The sequence below is a fragment of the Bradysia coprophila genome (genome assembly GCF_014529535.1).
Source record: "Bradysia coprophila strain Holo2 chromosome X unlocalized genomic scaffold, BU_Bcop_v1 contig_12, whole genome shotgun sequence".
In the NCBI taxonomy this organism is placed as follows: Eukaryota; Metazoa; Arthropoda; class Insecta; order Diptera; family Sciaridae; genus Bradysia; species Bradysia coprophila.
In genome coordinates, this window is record NW_023503293.1 from 3,120,817 (window position 1) to 3,139,717 (window position 18,901).

The 18,901-nt window shown below is 33.9% G+C and overlaps 1 protein-coding gene across 6 annotated transcripts in view; it reads right to left on the reverse strand.

Annotated features, from left to right (window-relative positions):
- Nucleotides 1-18,901, reverse strand: part of LOC119067239 (peripheral plasma membrane protein CASK) — a 273,427-nt gene that overhangs the window by 240,755 nt on the left and 13,771 nt on the right. For all 6 annotated transcript variants that reach the window (XM_037170102.1, XM_037170106.1, XM_037170104.1 and 3 more), the window contains 3 exons: nucleotides 18,676-18,788; nucleotides 9,700-9,805; nucleotides 1,655-1,732 (listed from right to left, as the gene is read on the reverse strand). In XM_037170102.1, the coding sequence (XP_037025997.1) occupies nucleotides 1,655-1,732; nucleotides 9,700-9,805; nucleotides 18,676-18,788 (297 nt within the window). The remainder of the gene's footprint in view (nucleotides 1-1,654; nucleotides 1,733-9,699; nucleotides 9,806-18,675; nucleotides 18,789-18,901) is intronic.

Here is an 18,901-nt window from a genome sequence, read left to right on the forward strand (position 1 = left end):
CATTCGGAATAATTTCGCCCATGGAACCATGTCAAAAATATTTCATTTTATATTTTCAAATAAATTTTCAAAAATCAAAAGTTCATAGAGCGAAAAGAAGGGTTAGGCAACGTCGGCCCCCTAGACCAAACCAATCCGATACCAGCTTGGCAACATCGCGATTTGAGTTACTGGTCGATCCATCTACGATAATCAACCATAAAATCGCTTTTTACATTCAATATGAGCGAAACGGCTTTTTTTGGACAACTCGCACATGACTAAACAACAACTGGTTACATAAAACATCATTTCAATTTCTATACGATGCGCAATAAAGGTAAAGATAACTGATGAATATGAGGTTTGTATTTTCGCTATGAAATTGAACGAAACGAAAAGGTGTGAATCGTTTACTATTTTTGCATTTTTTCTACCACTTATCCAAGTTTGAGTACGGAGTAACAAAAAGTATCGCATTTCACACACGAAATCAAAATGGAGATATTGTATGACGATGGGTAAAATCTTCATACTGACATTATATACCGTTCATGTTACCCGGAGTTACGCTTGGTACTGTACAACTTATAGTAAACTATTCTAGAATTAATTTGCATACAATTGAAATGATGAATTATGTGTAAGACTCGATTCACATCAACATTCTACATACGTAATGATATTTACAAGCTATAAACTATGTCGGTTCGACAGAACCTGCACGATGATAATTTGGTGTACTCTATCTAGAGTACATAGCTACGAAAAACTGAGTCATGACACATAACTGTACACTGTACGACGTATGCGACGAGAAATCGTACATTCATACAATCTTAAGACCACACTGAACTTACCCTACAGCACAAAAATTACGCTGCATCGATAGAGTTTACATCAAGTTCTTGATGTGAAGAATTGCTGTTTAAAAAATTCATTGGAAAGATGCGTCGGTAAAATTGGAAAAGAAAAATCAATTTTGCCGCCGCGATATTGACATTTCATCTGATTTTTTTGAATGAAATTAAGAGTTGTCATAACAGAAAAATTTGGCATTATGGTGTTGTTGTGGCGAATATTTTCGCATTTGTCGTTGGCAGCTGTGCTGTGACGAGACACAGGACGTAGATTTACATAGCAACGTAAAAGTGACAGATGCAATGTTTTTTAAATACTGCAACCCGAAATTTCATTCATAAAATTAAAATTATGAATGAAATTTCGAGTTGCCGTATGAGAAAATTTTTGCATCTGTCACTTTTACGTCGCCCTGTGCCTCGATTGCAGTTCTTATGGGATTATATACATGTAACTGTCAAGTTACGAATCCTTATGTGACGAACAGCATGAGCATCTAATCGGCACGATCCTCGAAACATTCGTAACTTTAAGAATTCGTAAATTGGTAGTTCTTATGGTTTTTTATAGATGTAATTGTCAAATTACGAATTCTTCGTGTAAAAATATTTTGAAATTTTGAAACACGTAAATATTCGTGCTAAAAGTTTGAGAGCATGCAAAATAATTGAATTTAGAAATAAAAATTGCATCAACCATACTGCGCTTTGTTCAACGTTTTGAAATTAAAACAATTAACATTCTGATTAAAAATTTAAAAGACCATTGAGGTGAAACAAACTTTTTTTTTTATAAAAAAACAACTGAAACTTACCAAGCCACCGCTTCACTGTATACAAAACCAGCCACGGCTCGTCTAACAACCTCAAAGCATATATCAGAGCCCTCCATGCTGTAATACACAAAGAAAAAGAAAAATTAATAACACAAAATGTTAAACCTTCTTTAAATGTGTTTTATATTAAAAATGTTGAAAAGATGTTCGAGTTAAGCTAAGCCGGAAATGTAGGTAAGCTGAAACGAATATGGTTTATTCGGGATTTTAAGAATTTAGTGCTTATATAATTGGAGAACCTAAACTTTTATCCAGCAAGTATTACATTATGAAATAATAATGTTGTCTGCTTGGAAAAATACTCTGCACACCATATACTATACACCATACATGTCTGAGCAACTTCATACCGCTAGCAAGTCAACAAACGACCGATAAATTAACTCAACACTATTATATAGATGAAAAATAATCTAGTATAATGAGAACCACGGCGAATTGTTGGTTCCATTGTTTCATTAAATTATGCAATACACAACAGAGTATAGCTCTATAATCATCTCATTTGTGTACTAGTCGAGCAGTCTTTTCTAACATAATATTCTGCCAATGTTACATAAGCCACGCGCTCTAGTAGAGCAGGAAACGCAGTCGCTCCATTTAAGCCTCCGGTTAGCCTTTTTGCATTTAATGACTGTGTTCCTTGAACGATTGTTCTTAACGAGGTTCTTAATGGGTGAATGTCAAACTAGTAAAATGATTGATGGATAAATTTGGTAGAGCATATTCGAGTGCTGTAAGTTCGATAAGACAAATGTGTTGATGCAACATGAAAATCAAAGGATATGTTTCAAACAAATTACTTAATAATAAGCAGCGTCTTGCGGTGAATTGAACTTCAAAATTGAAATGGAGATAATCTAAGAGAATTTTTTCAACTATCACATGGTCATATGGTTTCAGATATATGAACCCGATGTTACGTGCAAGCCTAAACATTGAAAAGTACAATATGAACCCACTGCACTACATTACCCCGACAACTCTTTTTAATAATAAAAGGAATTTTCTCGGCGTCAACTTTGTGAAAAATTCTTCAACTACTCATAACTGACAAACTTTCCATATTGAATATATACTTATATGTAGGTATATGAAAAGAAGAAGAACACAGCGGATGCATTTTTTTCGCATGTTAGCTGCAAATTGTCATAGAGACGAGTTTCGAACGAAATTTTCTGAGTAATTTCGTAAATATTTCCTTTGTCTTCTCAGACCATATGCATGCACTGTTTTTGTATTACAGTTTGTTCACCTTTAAGTCAAGTATGCTACCAGTCAATGAATGGTTATTTGGATCACATGGCACGACGTAAAAAAATTCAACCTGTGCGATTGCCGCCCTGGCCTTCGGCACACAACTTTTCATTACAACAACTACGAAAATTGTAATTTGAGCTTCCTTATAATGTTCCAACTGATGACATTTACCGAAATAAGCTGAAATATGCGGGGGTAATAAAGAAAAATTTATAAATTATTGGCAACGTTCTTTTCTATCACAACAATCACAGTGATCACAACAACACCAGACGGAACACATGTTGTTGCTGTCATTTACTTTCGCATCCTCGTTTGAGGGGCGAAAGTACTTTCGCTCCTCGGTTGGGAGGCGAAAGTATTTTCGCACCTCTTGTGATGTCGTGGCTAACTGAGAGTTGAATTTTTATACTTTCGCATCTCATTCGGGAAGCGAAAATTACAACTTTCGTAGTTGGTGTAATGAAAATGAAATTTTGACAGAAAATGTATGGGCTCTGTTAAAATTATCAGCTTGTGTGGAATGGTTATTTGTGTACCTGTTTTGGACGATTGATTTTAGGCAATTTCGCGGATTGTAGGCCGAACGAAGTGAGGCTTACAAGCGAAAGTGCCTTAAATCAACCGTCCCAAACAGGTGCACATGTAAGTTTTCATGCAGAGGGCCGGAAACCCGAGAAAATTCGAAAAATTGACCTCATTTTCGGCCCCGAAGCATGAAAAAATGTATGAGAATTTCATTTTCCCGACTGGTTGTAGGCTTGACTTTAGAAAACACAATTTTAGATTCATCAGAGTATTAAAAGTCATCGACGTTCCCAGTCAATATGGTGATTCCCAAAATATGATATTTTGGAACAAAATCACAATGGGACAAATGGGTTGGCCTGTAGAGGCGCCAAATTTTTTTTCATAGTACTTCATTCTGTGCGGCTTATTTTCATGTGAACCAACTTCTTTGTCATTACAGAACAAATGTCACCATATGAAGTTGGTTCACATGAAAGTAAGCGCAGTGACAGCAGTAATTTTATGACCGAATGTACTAAAATATAGGAAAACTCTATTACATTTCTTCTTAGTTTCTAAACATCATTCTCCTATTCCGAAAGAGATTTTCAAATTTTTCGCAAAACAAGCATAAAACCTGGAAGCACTTAGTTGACAGGGACCGTCGATGACTTTTAAAACTTTAAAAAATGTCAAATATGTTTCGACCTAAAAAACACCCACTGTAGCAACGATAAAACCGTTGAAGTATTCACGACAAATAATAATAATTTTTCAACAGTTTTCGTGTTCTCTTCAACGATCTCAACTCGACGAGATGGGAAATTTCTGCTCAGGAATATTGATTTTCCAGGAGATGTTTTTTAAAGATTCAATTTGTAAATTGTTTTTATATTCAATTCTAATCACATCTCTTTCCAAACCGAACCAGCCAAACCAATCAAAATACTTGAGATGTTCATAGTATTTACATCGACGTATGAATTGGTGCAAAATTGGTTAAAGTGACGGGATATTTTTAATTTAACTATATCCTTTTCAGAATGTAAGACACATATTCAATTAATTAAAAATGCATTTTGAATATGTTTTCCAAACCAATAAATCATAAATTAATTTATTATTATTTTTTAATTAAATACGCGAATAACATAAACATTTAATGGAAATAATTTGTTAAAACAATCTCATTAAATCAAGGTTTTGTCATGATAATATATAAAACGCGTTGTCATTTGTTACAAAGTGATATTTCATAATTTGTTGGCTTATCGATTAAAATAATATTGACATCAATACATTGAAACGTTGTCAGCATTCACAAGTGATGCAATCAATTCTGTATCGAAATTATATTTTCGTCAAGGGCTATATAATGCACAGTGTACATGAATTCACGTTCAAATTGTTATCGTATTACTATAGAAACGTATTACTATAGAAACTCAATTAAATTATTGAACACAGTGAATATGAGAGGTGAATGGGTCTTCCGAACACATGATAAAACCGAACCGGACCCAAATCTATCGGGTCTGGATCGGATCATTTCTAATTTTGTTAAGGGGTTTTGAAATAGTATACTGTACACCGTGTTGCACAAATTCAATGTTTATCGAACCATCGGAAAGAGTATGGAAATTTGGGACGTCATTCATTCCGTTACAAGCAATGAAAGTATAAACCAGGTATGGTCTATTCATACAAACCGGAGGACATAGCGGTTTCATATAAGCAAACTCACCTCTCATGAGAGGTGAGTTTCTTCATATGAAATCGCTATGTCCTCCGCTCCATACAAAGTTTGACATTCGACCATACCTTGTGTTGACGTTCATTGGTTACATAAGTGCGGACAAGTGTGTTACCATTACGTTACAAGTTACATTTTAAATAATTGGTGGTGCCGTAGATTTCCAACGCATTTCAAGCAAAAGTGATCACAGTCGACAGCTGCCAAATAGAGTACTGGCAAGTTTCAGTACCCTATTTTAGAGTACCAGGAGAAGAATTACGGCTGCCATTCTCTACCGGCTCTCTGTCTCAACTCAATCGCAGTCAACCGTTAAAATGTCAAACATTGTAGTGCCTTTGGTAGAGAACAGCACTATAAATGTGGAAAAAGTAGGACATTTGCAATGCTTTTATCTCGGCTTTTATCTATGTAAGGCACTGAAATGTTTGACATTTTAACGGTTGACTGCGATTGAGTTGAGAAAGAGAACCGGTAGAGAGACAGCCGTTATTCTTCTCCTGACAAGATTAAAGTGCGTTTCACATGCGAAAACTTTTCGCAAAAATCTCGCTTATCGACATCATTGCTAACATCACAATCTGTCATATTGTAGTTGTTAGTCGCAAAAAATTTGTTAACTGATGTTGGCAGTTTATTACTGGAATGATAAACGAAATTTAAAAAAAAAACTGAATCTCGATTTTCATCTGAATTTTGTTTGATAATTTCCGAGCGAAATTATCGATAATATTTTTTTGCTTTTTTGTCGGAAAAATCAAACGAAAAAGTTCCAATCATTCCAACCCGTTTGTGATTCAGTACTTTTACTTCCTTCCTAAGTTTCTGCCATTTTTAAGATCGATCTGTTCACCCCAAGTAAATCCGCTACTAAGGAATGTAGCCATGTCGACAATAAACTTTATTGGGAACTTCAATCAAGTAGATCAAAAAATAAAATCGCGGAGTTGTCTAACTGTCATACAGTATGAAACGAATGCTTAACAACGAAATTTTTGCAAAGTGAACCAATTTAACGGTAGCATAAAAAAAAATTGAATTCGTAAGAGTGGGAATTGTTGAACGTGGTTCAGACAAATTTATGCAGAGAGTCAAGTGATGGTAAAGTGGTACGCTTGTTGCCCGTATCAACGTTTTCACAACATTTTTTTTTCTTTTTCATTTTTAAATTTCGGTTTTACGTTTAAAGGATTTTTCGAGAATGCCGCACAATCCTAATATTTTAATAAACAGTTTCGACTGTATAAAATCTGCATAATTTGCAGAAGAAAAGTTCATTTTTTTCCGGTTCAATAATTCAATACATCACAGCAAATATGTTATCTAACTGTAATACATGAAAATGGTCTAAATGAATGGAATATCCCCAAAACGATATTACTCCATAAATGCTATACTTATGCTATATAAGTAATTTAATGAATTAATTCTCAAGGGAGTATAATGTGATCCAATTTATTTGACAATATTGTGTTGTTGTGCAACAAACATTTCAACCTCATTACGTATATAGCATAGGAAACAACACACAAAAACAAAACATATAGACTCTGGTTAGGAGCACACCATATAATATGCCATTACACAGCACTTCCTTTCAAATTTGATATCTTTTAGTAATTATATTCAAAGTTGAATACGCTACGTTACTTAACAACGTAATTAATTTTAAATTTTCTAACCGAGAATCTTCCGAAAAATTTAAGTAAGTAAAGTAGTTATATTGTTCCGGGATGACTCCATAATAAATGTCGGCTGTAACAAAATCAATCAAATCAAATTTATTATTTCGTAGAGTCATTGTGGCAATTCAGAGAGCGATCCAATATGTTTCATCAAAATTTAAAAACTTTTCCGAGAAAATTAATTTCCACAATCGCAATGAATTTAACTACAGTTTTCGAATTCGTTAACAGTGGGTTTTTTTTTATTTATTTTTTGCTTCAACATTCAAAACACTCGAGCGACAACGATAAATTCTAAACTGCAATAAACTTTTAATGGACACCCATAATTCCGTTATAGATTTGAAATTCGTCGAAACCTTTTCTGAACCGATTGCCCAGTCATAGGAATTTCATGAAAATTCTCCGAAAATGTAGCAAAAAAAGGAGTCAACCATAAAGTGTATTACTCGTTCATATTTGTCGAGAAAGTTTGCCTTCAACAATGCAATGTTTACTTTTAGAACTCGAACGAAATAATAAATTATGATGTTCTGTTTGCTGTATCAGGCAAAACGAGTGCTTGAGAAAATTATTGTCTGTTTTGGTAAGGTTGTTCGTTATGTATTTCGGTTTGCTTGTCACTTATATACAAGTCTCGAGCCATTGCTTTCTGCGAGATACTTTGTCTTTTGAATAGTAATCTAATATGTTTGCAAAAAAAAACAAAATATGTCCAATTTCCCATAAATCTTCGGAATTTTTGTATATTTCGATTAAGTTATACATAAAACATTTCCCCACATAAATCATACACTAAAAGATTGAATTAATTTCGTTGTACCAAAAGATGTTTGTTGAGGCGCGGAGGATAAATTCGGTAAATGGTTAAATTCATGTCAACTAATATGCAAGATTTGCGAAAGCTATATTTCCGACCGTGTGTTACTTTCTTGGCGAAAATGGCATCTATGGTCTTTTCTGTCATTTTGATGGAAAGAAGGACTTATTTTTGTGAAATTGATTCTTCAAAATTCTTTAAAATGCTCGAAATTTTAAAATTCAAGAGCGACATCCTGAAAACTTCAGGTGATTAACATTTGGAACAAGAATTCTCCGCTTTAAATGAGTGATAGCTGGTTGGATTCTTCTTTCAATTGTAGAGAAAACGCATCTTTCAATTTTTCGGGTAATTTTTTATTTTCGGTGTAAAGTGTTCACAAGATGGTAGAGGGTCCCGAAAATAGGGTCTCGGCAATTATGAGATTTGTCACGGTTTCGTCGCCATATCGACGAAAGGTGCTAACGCATCACAATTTAGGTATACCCAAACGTCCTGGATAAGGACGCAACGTTTGAACTACACAGGATCTTCAATCAACCGGATCTTCAATTAACATCACATTAACATTACACTAATACAATCAATTCGTACACAAAATGAAACTACAAAAATTGAAATGAAAAGTGTGCCGGGTAGCTCAAGTGGTAAGAGCATCGCCCCGGAAAGGTGAAGATTGCGGGTTCGTCTCCCGTCCTGGCACCAATTTTTCATTTCAAATTACATGTCCACAAACACACTACCAATCATTTACAGACATTCATAACGATTTCTACATTGAAATACAGCCATATACACTATCCACTTCCCAAATTATGAGAATAACTCTCCAATTTGGCAACAAATTTTTTCCAAGACTTTCGGAATTCTGTAGGCTTGCAAACCAAAAATACTATATATTTATATATATGTGGAACGATAGTGGGTGAGGTCAGCCACAACACCATATAGTCAGTCAGTTCTGCGTAATACCAATGTTGCAGGGAAGGCGACTCTCCGAACACTTGCTATATTTTTGGTCGTAACTCTGTGGATGTACTTGCATCAACCAGTGCATATACTCCACCATTAGGTCTTTCCAAAGCATTAGTACAGCGTTATAGTAAAACATTACAATAATTTGAAATAATTATTCCTTGAGTTTTTCTGTGCAATTGGTGAAATTTTCTGAGAATGACGTGTTTATATGATGGTGTTAAATACGTTTTCGTGCTCTATTGCGACTGATATATCGCGGTCAAATGATTAAAATTTCATTTCTCATACGTTCTTCCTTTTTGAGTTCTTGAGTTATTGCCGAAAGACTGTTCACTTTTGAACACTTTACACCGAAAATAGAAATTAATTGAATCCAACCAGCTATTAATTAGTTGAATCCAACCAGCTATATCTCATTTAAGTCGGAGAACTATTGTTCTCTTATCACCTGAAGTTTTGGCGTTATCACTCACAAGAATTTAAAGAATTTAAATTCTTGAAAGATCTCGACAATTCCAGAATTTGAAGGTCACTCCACTGAACCATCACGTCCCCATGACAACGACAGGAACTTGAATGAAATTCATGAAAAAAAAATCTTTCCGAAACATTTCAATCATTTTCCAATTAAGACCAAAAATCGTTTAAGTAAGAAAAAACTTTCTCTCAAGAAAATTCGATATAGTCTTTATAATGTCCACTTCCTTCGGGCCCAAACAACCGTCCCGAAACAAAGAACAGAAAACTTATTATAAGACCAGCACTTCGTACGTGCCCCAAAAAAAGTGTGAAATCAGGGAGGTAATTATGCAAGCGAAAAAAAAATTGAATGAAAGCTGATGTGCTCACTATAATTCCACTTGTTATCTAACGAAAACTAAAATCCGTAAAACTAATGAGATTTTGATGAGTATATGCGACGAAGTATACTATACGAGAACATAATGTGCTTATGGAATAAAATATTATCTCGTTATCCCAATCAATGTTCGTAACGAAATCAACATCAAGTACTTACTATTCAAAAACCATGTATAACATTCCTTCCGAGCTATATGTTTCCAACAATTCAACAATATGTGGGTGTTTCAGCATGTGACAGATTGTTGCTTCTCTTTTCAGATCTGGAAAAAAGGAATTGAAAAAAATACTTTTGTTAAACGAATATCAGTGTTTGGACTAAATTAAAGCAAAAATGTGTACAATCATCAGCGATTGCTGGATATCACTGTCATTCAATGAATTATATTAAAAAAATATTTTATTTTCAAAAATCTAAACGATTTTATTCAATATTGACTACTCGCAGCCGGCTAGGATCTACAAATGCAAAAAGTCATTAATCCGAGGGGTAACTCACTTCTAGATTAAATGGATTAAATGGATTAAATGGTATTAAATGGATTTAATGGATTAAATGGATTAAATGGATTTAATGGATTAAATGGAATAAAAATTGGATTAAATGGATTAAATACGAAAAAACTTCATTTTACAAAATACTGTAAAAGTCTTAAAAATTGTTGATTTTGATCGAACCACGTACTACAACTCATTAATCCAACATCTGTCAACAATTGAAATGTGAGGTATTTTAGAACGTGAGATAATGTTTCTCAGCCGTGGACGAAATTAAACTTTACCTCACAAGTCAAGTTGTCAACAATTAATGTTGATCCTTTATCTAGTGGATGAACCTTGACATCCAAGTGCAGAACCATCATATAAGGCCTTGCATTGCGGGTCGCTAGTACATTGATTCTCAACTTAGAACCAGCCTGATTCCTTGGACAAAGGGACATGTACCAGATAACAATATTTTTCAAATTGCCGCCAGCCTGCTTCCTTGTGTTATAAATCTGCAGGGCAACAGTAGCCAGCCTGATGTTCAGTTGAAAGACGTAAATTGCAAACAAAAATACGCTTTTGCATCCAACTACAATATGGTTCGTAATCGCATGAAAATTGTTTTGTAGCGTTCCACTGCTTAGTTTTTAAACCCACAGTCAAAGGCAAGGTACGAAGTATTCATTCTGGTCAAACGCTTCTCTGAGATCCATGATCTCAGATCCTGTAATATCCGGTTTAATAGAACCACAATCTAAACAAAACGAACATCGTTCTCATTGAATTTAATTCATACAAATTCTCTACTTTGTAAAGGGTATGATGTAATTTTCCGAATAAGCTGTACTCTACGCAACTCCCAAACAACAACAAAAAAATCAAACAATCAAAAATAGTGTGCGTTCCTAACAGTATTGACACAGTCAATCTTACTCCTCCATTCACCCTTTTTAATTCTCTAGAGTGTTTCATCTACTCACTTTTACAGTTTTTCTGTCTTACGAAAAAATTGCATTTCCAAAATGTCAGTACTCAATTCCTGTGTGCCTGCTTGATAAATGTAACTTCATTTATAAAAAAAAAGAGAAAAAATGCGCTAACATTACATACACGTTAGAACAAATCGCAAGAATTAGATTTAATATTCGCATATGCGAATAGGTTTACGTTTACATTTATGACGATATTCGAGGATGTTTTAGGCATTAGACATAAATTTTCCTGCTTATGATTGCCCCGTATTATATACGAAAGCGAATATATATAATGTTTACGTGTGCTTCAGTGCTATACATAACCTATAATATAAATTGATGTTTCGTGTTTATAACGGTACTGAACGAAAGAAAGTAATATTAAATATTCATGTATGACCGACAATTTGATGTAAACTGAAAGTTATAGCTGTCTGCAGTTGATTTATTATTTGCATAATATAATATTAGCGAAAAATTACTGTGCGGACTATATGTAGATTAAATTGTGATTTTTTTCTCTTACGTCTAACATAGTGTGTAAGATCGAAGACAAACGATAAACATTCCTTCGATAACATGATATTATACTTTTAAAAAAAACGAAAACTTTCGGCCAAATTATGGACTTTTCTGAAAGGATAGTATCCATAATGGGCTGAGTCGTCTCAGTAAACAATCCGTGTCTATCACATTAGGTGTTTTGAATCGTTACTATTGCTGTACGATTTATAGTCGAAATCTGTGGTTTTTCCATTGCACATGTAATAGCATTGTCGGTTCTATTGTCAGCGCTATAGTAGGTAACGTATTAACGATGGGTGTGAATCCGAAAAATCCTGATTTTTACCACTGACTGGTTAATCTTTGGTTAATCATTAGTTTATCACCGAGTAATCCAGGACCTATTTTTGCAAAATGTTTTCCCATTTTATCCTAAATATTCCCACAATTTTTTCAACTTTTCACAAAAATATTTTTTGGGAAAATTGAGGAGAAAATGCCGAAGTCTAGGAAAATGTGGAAAAACACTTTCCCAGAAATAATACTGGATTCATCACTGATTTATGAGGTTAATCGAAAAAGAGTGTGTATCCCTTGCGTATTAAAGGTCAACTTTAGGGTGAAAGTTTCACCGTGAAACTGTTCAGAGATTTAACATTGAAAACAATGAAGACATTCTACTATAGCAACATGTGTAAAGAAAATCATGCAAATCATTTCAACTTCAAACAAATTATGAGTCTCTCACAGCGATTCAGCATATATATATATATATATATATATATATATATATATATATATATATATATATATATATATATCAGCATCCATGTCGTATGTGGCAGTCACAATTTTAATCAATTTTAATAGAAAGAACAATTCATTGGCACGGCAGATAATCTTTTCTTTTCTCGACCAACAATATCAGTTCTAATCTGTCTATTATAATGCATACATGGATACATCTCTCAGCGTAACGCGCTATCATCTCCAGTAACGATATATCATATCTAATCAATGGAATACTTTATCGCTTCGTTCATTTTCACATCCTGAAGCGTAACAATAAATATCTTAAGGTACGATTGACTCTTGGAATTTCTAAAAATTATTGTTTATATTGTTGAGATACATCAAACCTATTTTTTATTCATCCGTCACGTCATAGACGAGACAACGATAATGTAACTTTGCTGTTACGCTATCAATATGGTATAATTCATGTATCAGCTCCCTGATGGCATGTCGTCGATTTTCAAATCAAATTTATTATAAATGCTATACGATTGAAATTACGAAGAATGTCGTATTTTTCTGCAATCGACATTCTTTTAAAAACTTTGTCGATGAATATTTGACTATTCGTTCAATCTGACATCAAAGTTCTGTAAATTTTCGGAAAGTTGAATATGAAGCAATATTTTATACTCTTGAATGTCAGGCTTTATGGGATGTGAAAGGAAGCGGTTTCAATGTATACGCTCATTGGCTCACATTCGCCCCTTACACACACGGAAACAGAGGAAATAGTTTTTTGAATGAGATTTCAATACAATAAATAAAAAAAAAAAAAATTGTGGGTAAAACGGAGCTCTTTCAAAATGACTCGAGACAAATATTCCGCGGATTTCTTTTCAATATATTTTTTTATTGCTGTATCAAAACTTGAAATGAGTTCACGCGAAAAAAAATTAAATTATCATTCCGACGGCATTACATTTGATTTATTGTACGGCGCGACTCACAAATAGAAATGTGTCGTTAAATTTTCCGCGAAGGGTTTATGTCAATTATAAACGTTTCGAGGATTTCAATCAAATTTTCTGCTAAGGATTTGAAAATCTCTTACTGACATAAGTGACAGGGAAGAATTTTTCGTGCTTGTTATAACAGCTCAAAGCATGCCCTAATGGGCAGTGCCGCATCTTCGTAGAGACCAATTGTACCATGGACCAGGGCGCTGGAATATGATCAAGTTCTAGGGTAAAGGATAAAGAAAATTTTTACCACAAAAAAATTGCCAATTATGCTGGCTGCTAGAGAACTGAATTTGAAAAATGTAGCACTGCTGTCAGGTTGGTATCGAGTCTTTGTCAGGAGTATAAAGGTTTTTTTTTGAGAAAATATTTTCATCAAAATGATTCGATTTTCTCGAATTATTTTCATAATGCCTTGAAAGTAATTCGAGCACGTTTTCAAGAAACGTTGAGATAATTACGAAAATTTCTGAAAATTCAAGAAAATATTCTCTCAAAAATTACCTCTACTCCACTGAACTTTCTAAAATGTCATATTGGAACCTTTCAGTAATGGATAATCACCTGTTATCGACAACAATGACCAGATTTAATCATTGCATTCGCTCATAACGAAAATGACGGGGACGTATTAAAAGGAAATTTTTTCAGAGTTTTTATTTTGAGAGAAAATAAAATTGGACGAAGTCTTATGTACGGTTCTAACCCTTTCCCTCTCCAGTATCGTCAATAATGGATACACCTCAAACCTGGTCGAAGAACTTACTACTTTATTACACCCCACAATGATTTAAATCTTAGCTCTTATTATATCCTGAGATTGTCAATTGCAGATGGTAATGGTATTGCTAACATTCAGTTAAGAGTTCATTTGCTAAAAGCGTCAAAAACGGAGAGATTGGTTTAAACAACCCTGGCGCGTAGAAAATTCTTAGGGTGCAGAATAAAACAAAGCGAAAGTAAGTTTATCGGTCCCTTTTGTGACACATGTCATGGTAGATGTCATGGGTAGACAAAAATACTGGAATCAATGATGGGATGTTTTATTGTATTAAAGCTTCCAGATAAATGTACCTTCTGAGTTATTTTTCTTGTTTTTATGTATTATGCAATATAAAGCAAAAGTTATCTATTACGGCACAGTCAATTAAATAAAAATAGAAACGTAACCTCAACCATAATACAAAATCATATTTCATTGAATTAGAGCAACAAAAACAAATTCCTCCAAGTTTGTCACAATTACATAAAATGACGGGGGAAAATACAACCGAAAATCTTCCATCAGATTTATATTTTATAGAATTATATTACATCCGGCACCAGCATCTCTTTTTCACTTTAAATTGCCTTAATTATTTCCAGGATTAAATGTCAATTTCGACATTATTTTCCTCCATTAGGTGTACAATAGAGGTGTCTTCAGAAATTTATAGACGAAAATTTTCGAAGAATATTTAACTGTGCTGTGTGAGCACGAAACACCATATTTATATTTTATCTAATCAAGCATTATCTATCCATCTATATAAAGGAGAGTTGGAAAGTCAATATTACTTATTTAAATCAGAGACGCGTCACCTTAATTAGAACAGTGAAAATTTAAGTAGAAGCAAGACAGTTTTGGCTGCATTTTTATGAGAAATTTTCTTTCGTTTTTTGGATATCAACAATGCACCGATAAATGTAAATTCTATGAAATCAATTGAACACTGTTGGCAATAGAGGAACGCTACCAGCATCATCGAAGCACGCCCATTGCACAATAAATCTGACGAAATTTACAATTTGTAAATTTTCGTTGCATGTAAAATCATCGGTAAATCGACTGTGTATATGTCGATATCGATAAGTTATTATACGCAGCGGTGATTGAAAAATAGTTTTGCATTTTTCAACACGGTCGATTTTTAATGAAAAATTGATCTGATTCCGAAAACAACAGTAATTTTCCACGATTTCTCGTATTGATCATACAATTAATTGTATCGGAAACGAGAGAGAATGGAAAATCTAACTCCAGTAATCATCATTCCATATTGGTATCATCGAAATAAATTTTTCGATTTGAATTACCAATAAAATTGTCTGTTCGGCAACACACCATCGTAGCCCACATTGACTTACCGGACCAATGGAACAATGATTTAAAATCAGTGTTTACGGAACGAAAATAACTGAATGTATTATTATACGGACGGTATAATCCCCCCCACACCAAAAGGAAAACTGATTTCAACTTATAAAATAAGAATTGTTTACGGCTTATAGCGAAATGTTGTTGTGCCAAAGCAGAAACTATATTTGTCGTGGAATTGCCCGCATGAAAAACAAAAAACAGAGTGAAAATATAATATAAATGAAAATGATACAACATAATGAATTTTCTGCGATTTCAATTGCATTATTATACACCGGTTGATACGGTACTCACAAGTATTGTTGTTGTTTTTTTTTGTTTGTTATAGGAAGGGACTAAGCACGACGACGTTATGTATCACCGTTGTTTATAGTCATTTATATTATACGTGTACACAGTTTTTATTGTTAAAGTCTCTGGGTACTATATCAAAATCAACCTGTATGTAATATCTTTTTATGTCTCGGAAGTTCTGCAATGCAGATTTAAATATGCTTATTATAACGAACTTATAAAGTATTCGTCAAAACAAGCGCATAGTTAAATTTAAAAATAAAAATAAAATATAAAAAAAATAACATAGAGAAATAAATGAAGAATTAAACTAAAGGATTTTCTACCCATTCATTCCAGCTGGGATTTATTTTGACAATTTTGCCATTCTTTTCGTTGTCTGATTTCCATTTTCTCGCTCTTTTCCTAGATTTTCGGTTTTTTTTTTAACCATCAAAGCCGAAATATTGTCTACTACACAGGCACACATAGAAGACACAACTGTGTACACTCACAGCAAGCCGATCCGATGAAATTGTCAATAGATACCAGGGGAATACGAATCATAGGAACGAAATATACGTAAAAAGGTGGTTACGTTTTCCTTTCGCTTTTCGGATAGCAGGGATAAACATTGATAATTTGTTTATTTATCTTGGCAGATGCTTTACGCTAGAGACTATATTTTATTCGATTTGGTCATTTGCGTCGTAAATACTATTTCCGAAAAAAACAAACAAATATTCTGGCAAAATTAAAGGGATCAAGTAATTGAAAAATGTTTGCTACAATAAATGAACAAACATTGAAGTCCCTAATCGTACATATTCGAAAGCAAAATCATTCACATTATGCTAAGCATGTTCCCAGGTACACGAAGAGAAATCCCCATCTTCCCTAAATACCTACCAGAAAACGATTTTAAAAATTCATTAGATAAACTCTTACAGACAAATTTATGTCGATAAACTTGTAATGTAACCTCGAGGCTAGTAGTTTTGCTTATTTATAGAAGAGACGGGAATCTAGATATGTACAACCTGCGAATGGAACGAATGGAACTTTTCCCATTTCTGGTCATTCTGCACTTTCACTTCAATCAAAAAGCAGTAATGAAATCTTTTCCTGCTGTAACTAATTAAAATCCAGCTCTACAGAAACTTCGGGGGAGTTCTGTCGAAAAAATATTTTTTGGAAGGTACAACATTTCTGCCTAATCATCTGATATCGACAGAAATGACAAAAGTGATGACCTACGTCTAATGTCATTTTGTTTTAATATTTGTAGAAACGTTCAACAAAAGAAGTAACAGATTTAACAGTTTAACCACGTGAAGTAGTTCGACGTTTCGAAAAGGTTAAAACTAAGTACGAAAAGATTGAATATTAACGCTCAACTTTTTCGTTTCTATGGTTCAGCTGGTTGTTAACTCTTCGACACTTTAGTCTGTGGATGAGAGGAGAATCTGTTTCTGCAACTGCACTGCGAAAACTGAACTTTTTCATGTGTGATTTGGGTGGCGATCGAGGGGCCTTTTTTCTCTGGTTTTCTATGTTTTGCTTTTCGTCACTAGTTGTGAAATGAATCTACTTTTCACCACTCCTTCTGAACATCTAAACCATTAACAGTAAATAAAAACCCTGACCAAATTTCGAACCACCGACACCAAAAGCCAATGCTCATCGACCAACACCTCTAACCATTCGGATATTGAGATATATAATCACAGTGAACCAATTTTTGTAGCGTAAATAAATTCAGTCTACTTGATCGTTCATACAATATTTCGTTTATACAGTAGAATGTATGTTGAAGGTAGAGTTATGTTTTGCATTTCAAAAGTTCATTTTTCGCAGCTTGTTGCAGAAAACGTTGAATGCAACACGTTGCGAAAGTGGTGGTTTTTGTTCTCGCTGCGCTCGTTTGATAAGGGACCATTCACAAATTACGCACGCTCTTAAGGGGGGGGGGGGGGTTGACAAAAGCGTACGCTTCATACATTTTTGAAATTTTCTCCATACATTTTCGCGTGCAAGGAGGGAGGGGGGGGTCTGAAATTTCGAATTTGGTGCGTGCGTAATTTGTGAATGGCCCCTAATATCACATCTAGTGACAAAAACAACTACTTTTAGCATAAATTACTATATCGAAAACGATGACAACAATGAGCGACGAGCAGTGGCTCATGTTCTCTTATATTGCGTAATGTATGTTCTAACAGATGAAGTAAAAGAATTGGTTTGAAAGTTCAGAAAATAAAGCAAAAGTAAAGATTTATTGATTACGCCACAATACGTTTGCCGTTTCTAATAGGTTAAATTACAGAAAATATTGTAAGTAATCCAGAAAAGAAAAATCAAAAATATTTCTGATGTGAGTGATTCTGAATCCTCTTCTCAATAGTTTGTGAACGAAACATACCATTACCAGTCAACGCAACGTTAAGAATAAATATATCGAATTCAACTTTGCAATTTAGCTATCATAGACTCAAAACAAAATTCTTTCTATCAATAATAATGAGGGATAGGATAGAATAGGTTTATAATCAGCATAGTACGAGACAATAGAACCCAGACCCAGAGTACACATGTTATCTTCGAACCGAAATATGAATAGACATCAACTAAGATTAATGGGAAATTCTGGTCAAGCACACACAAGATTAGCTTTATGTAGAACATCATAATTGTGCATTGGATTGTATAATTGAATGGGATATCTCTGCAAGGTATCTTGTAAATTTGTTTTCGAACTAAAACGGAAACAAACCAACTGGTGTATGCTATGACCAAGTAATTTTTGATTGTCTTGTGATTACATTACTATTATCAATGTCAGTGATAGTGTTGGAAAGATGTGTGATGTAGATATGCCGGATTGAAAGCTTACATTTCAACCGAAATCAATTAGATCCTAAATACGTGGTTTATGAATGGTTTATCTCTAATGCATTCGTATAGCAATTAAATAAACTAAATAGCAACAAAACACTTACCAGCTGTACTTAGCCCCGGACTCGCTGTGAATTTCGCAACATCGACAATTTTGACGGCAAACTGTTGATTTGACTCTCGATGTATGCACCGGCGAACTATGGAAAATGGTCCCCTAGAACATAGAAAATATGATAAATTTTAGAATTTAGAATCTTCTTATTCAAATTTGCAAATCAATTCGATTTCATTTTCATTCAAATAGATTGATTTAATTATGGAAAAATG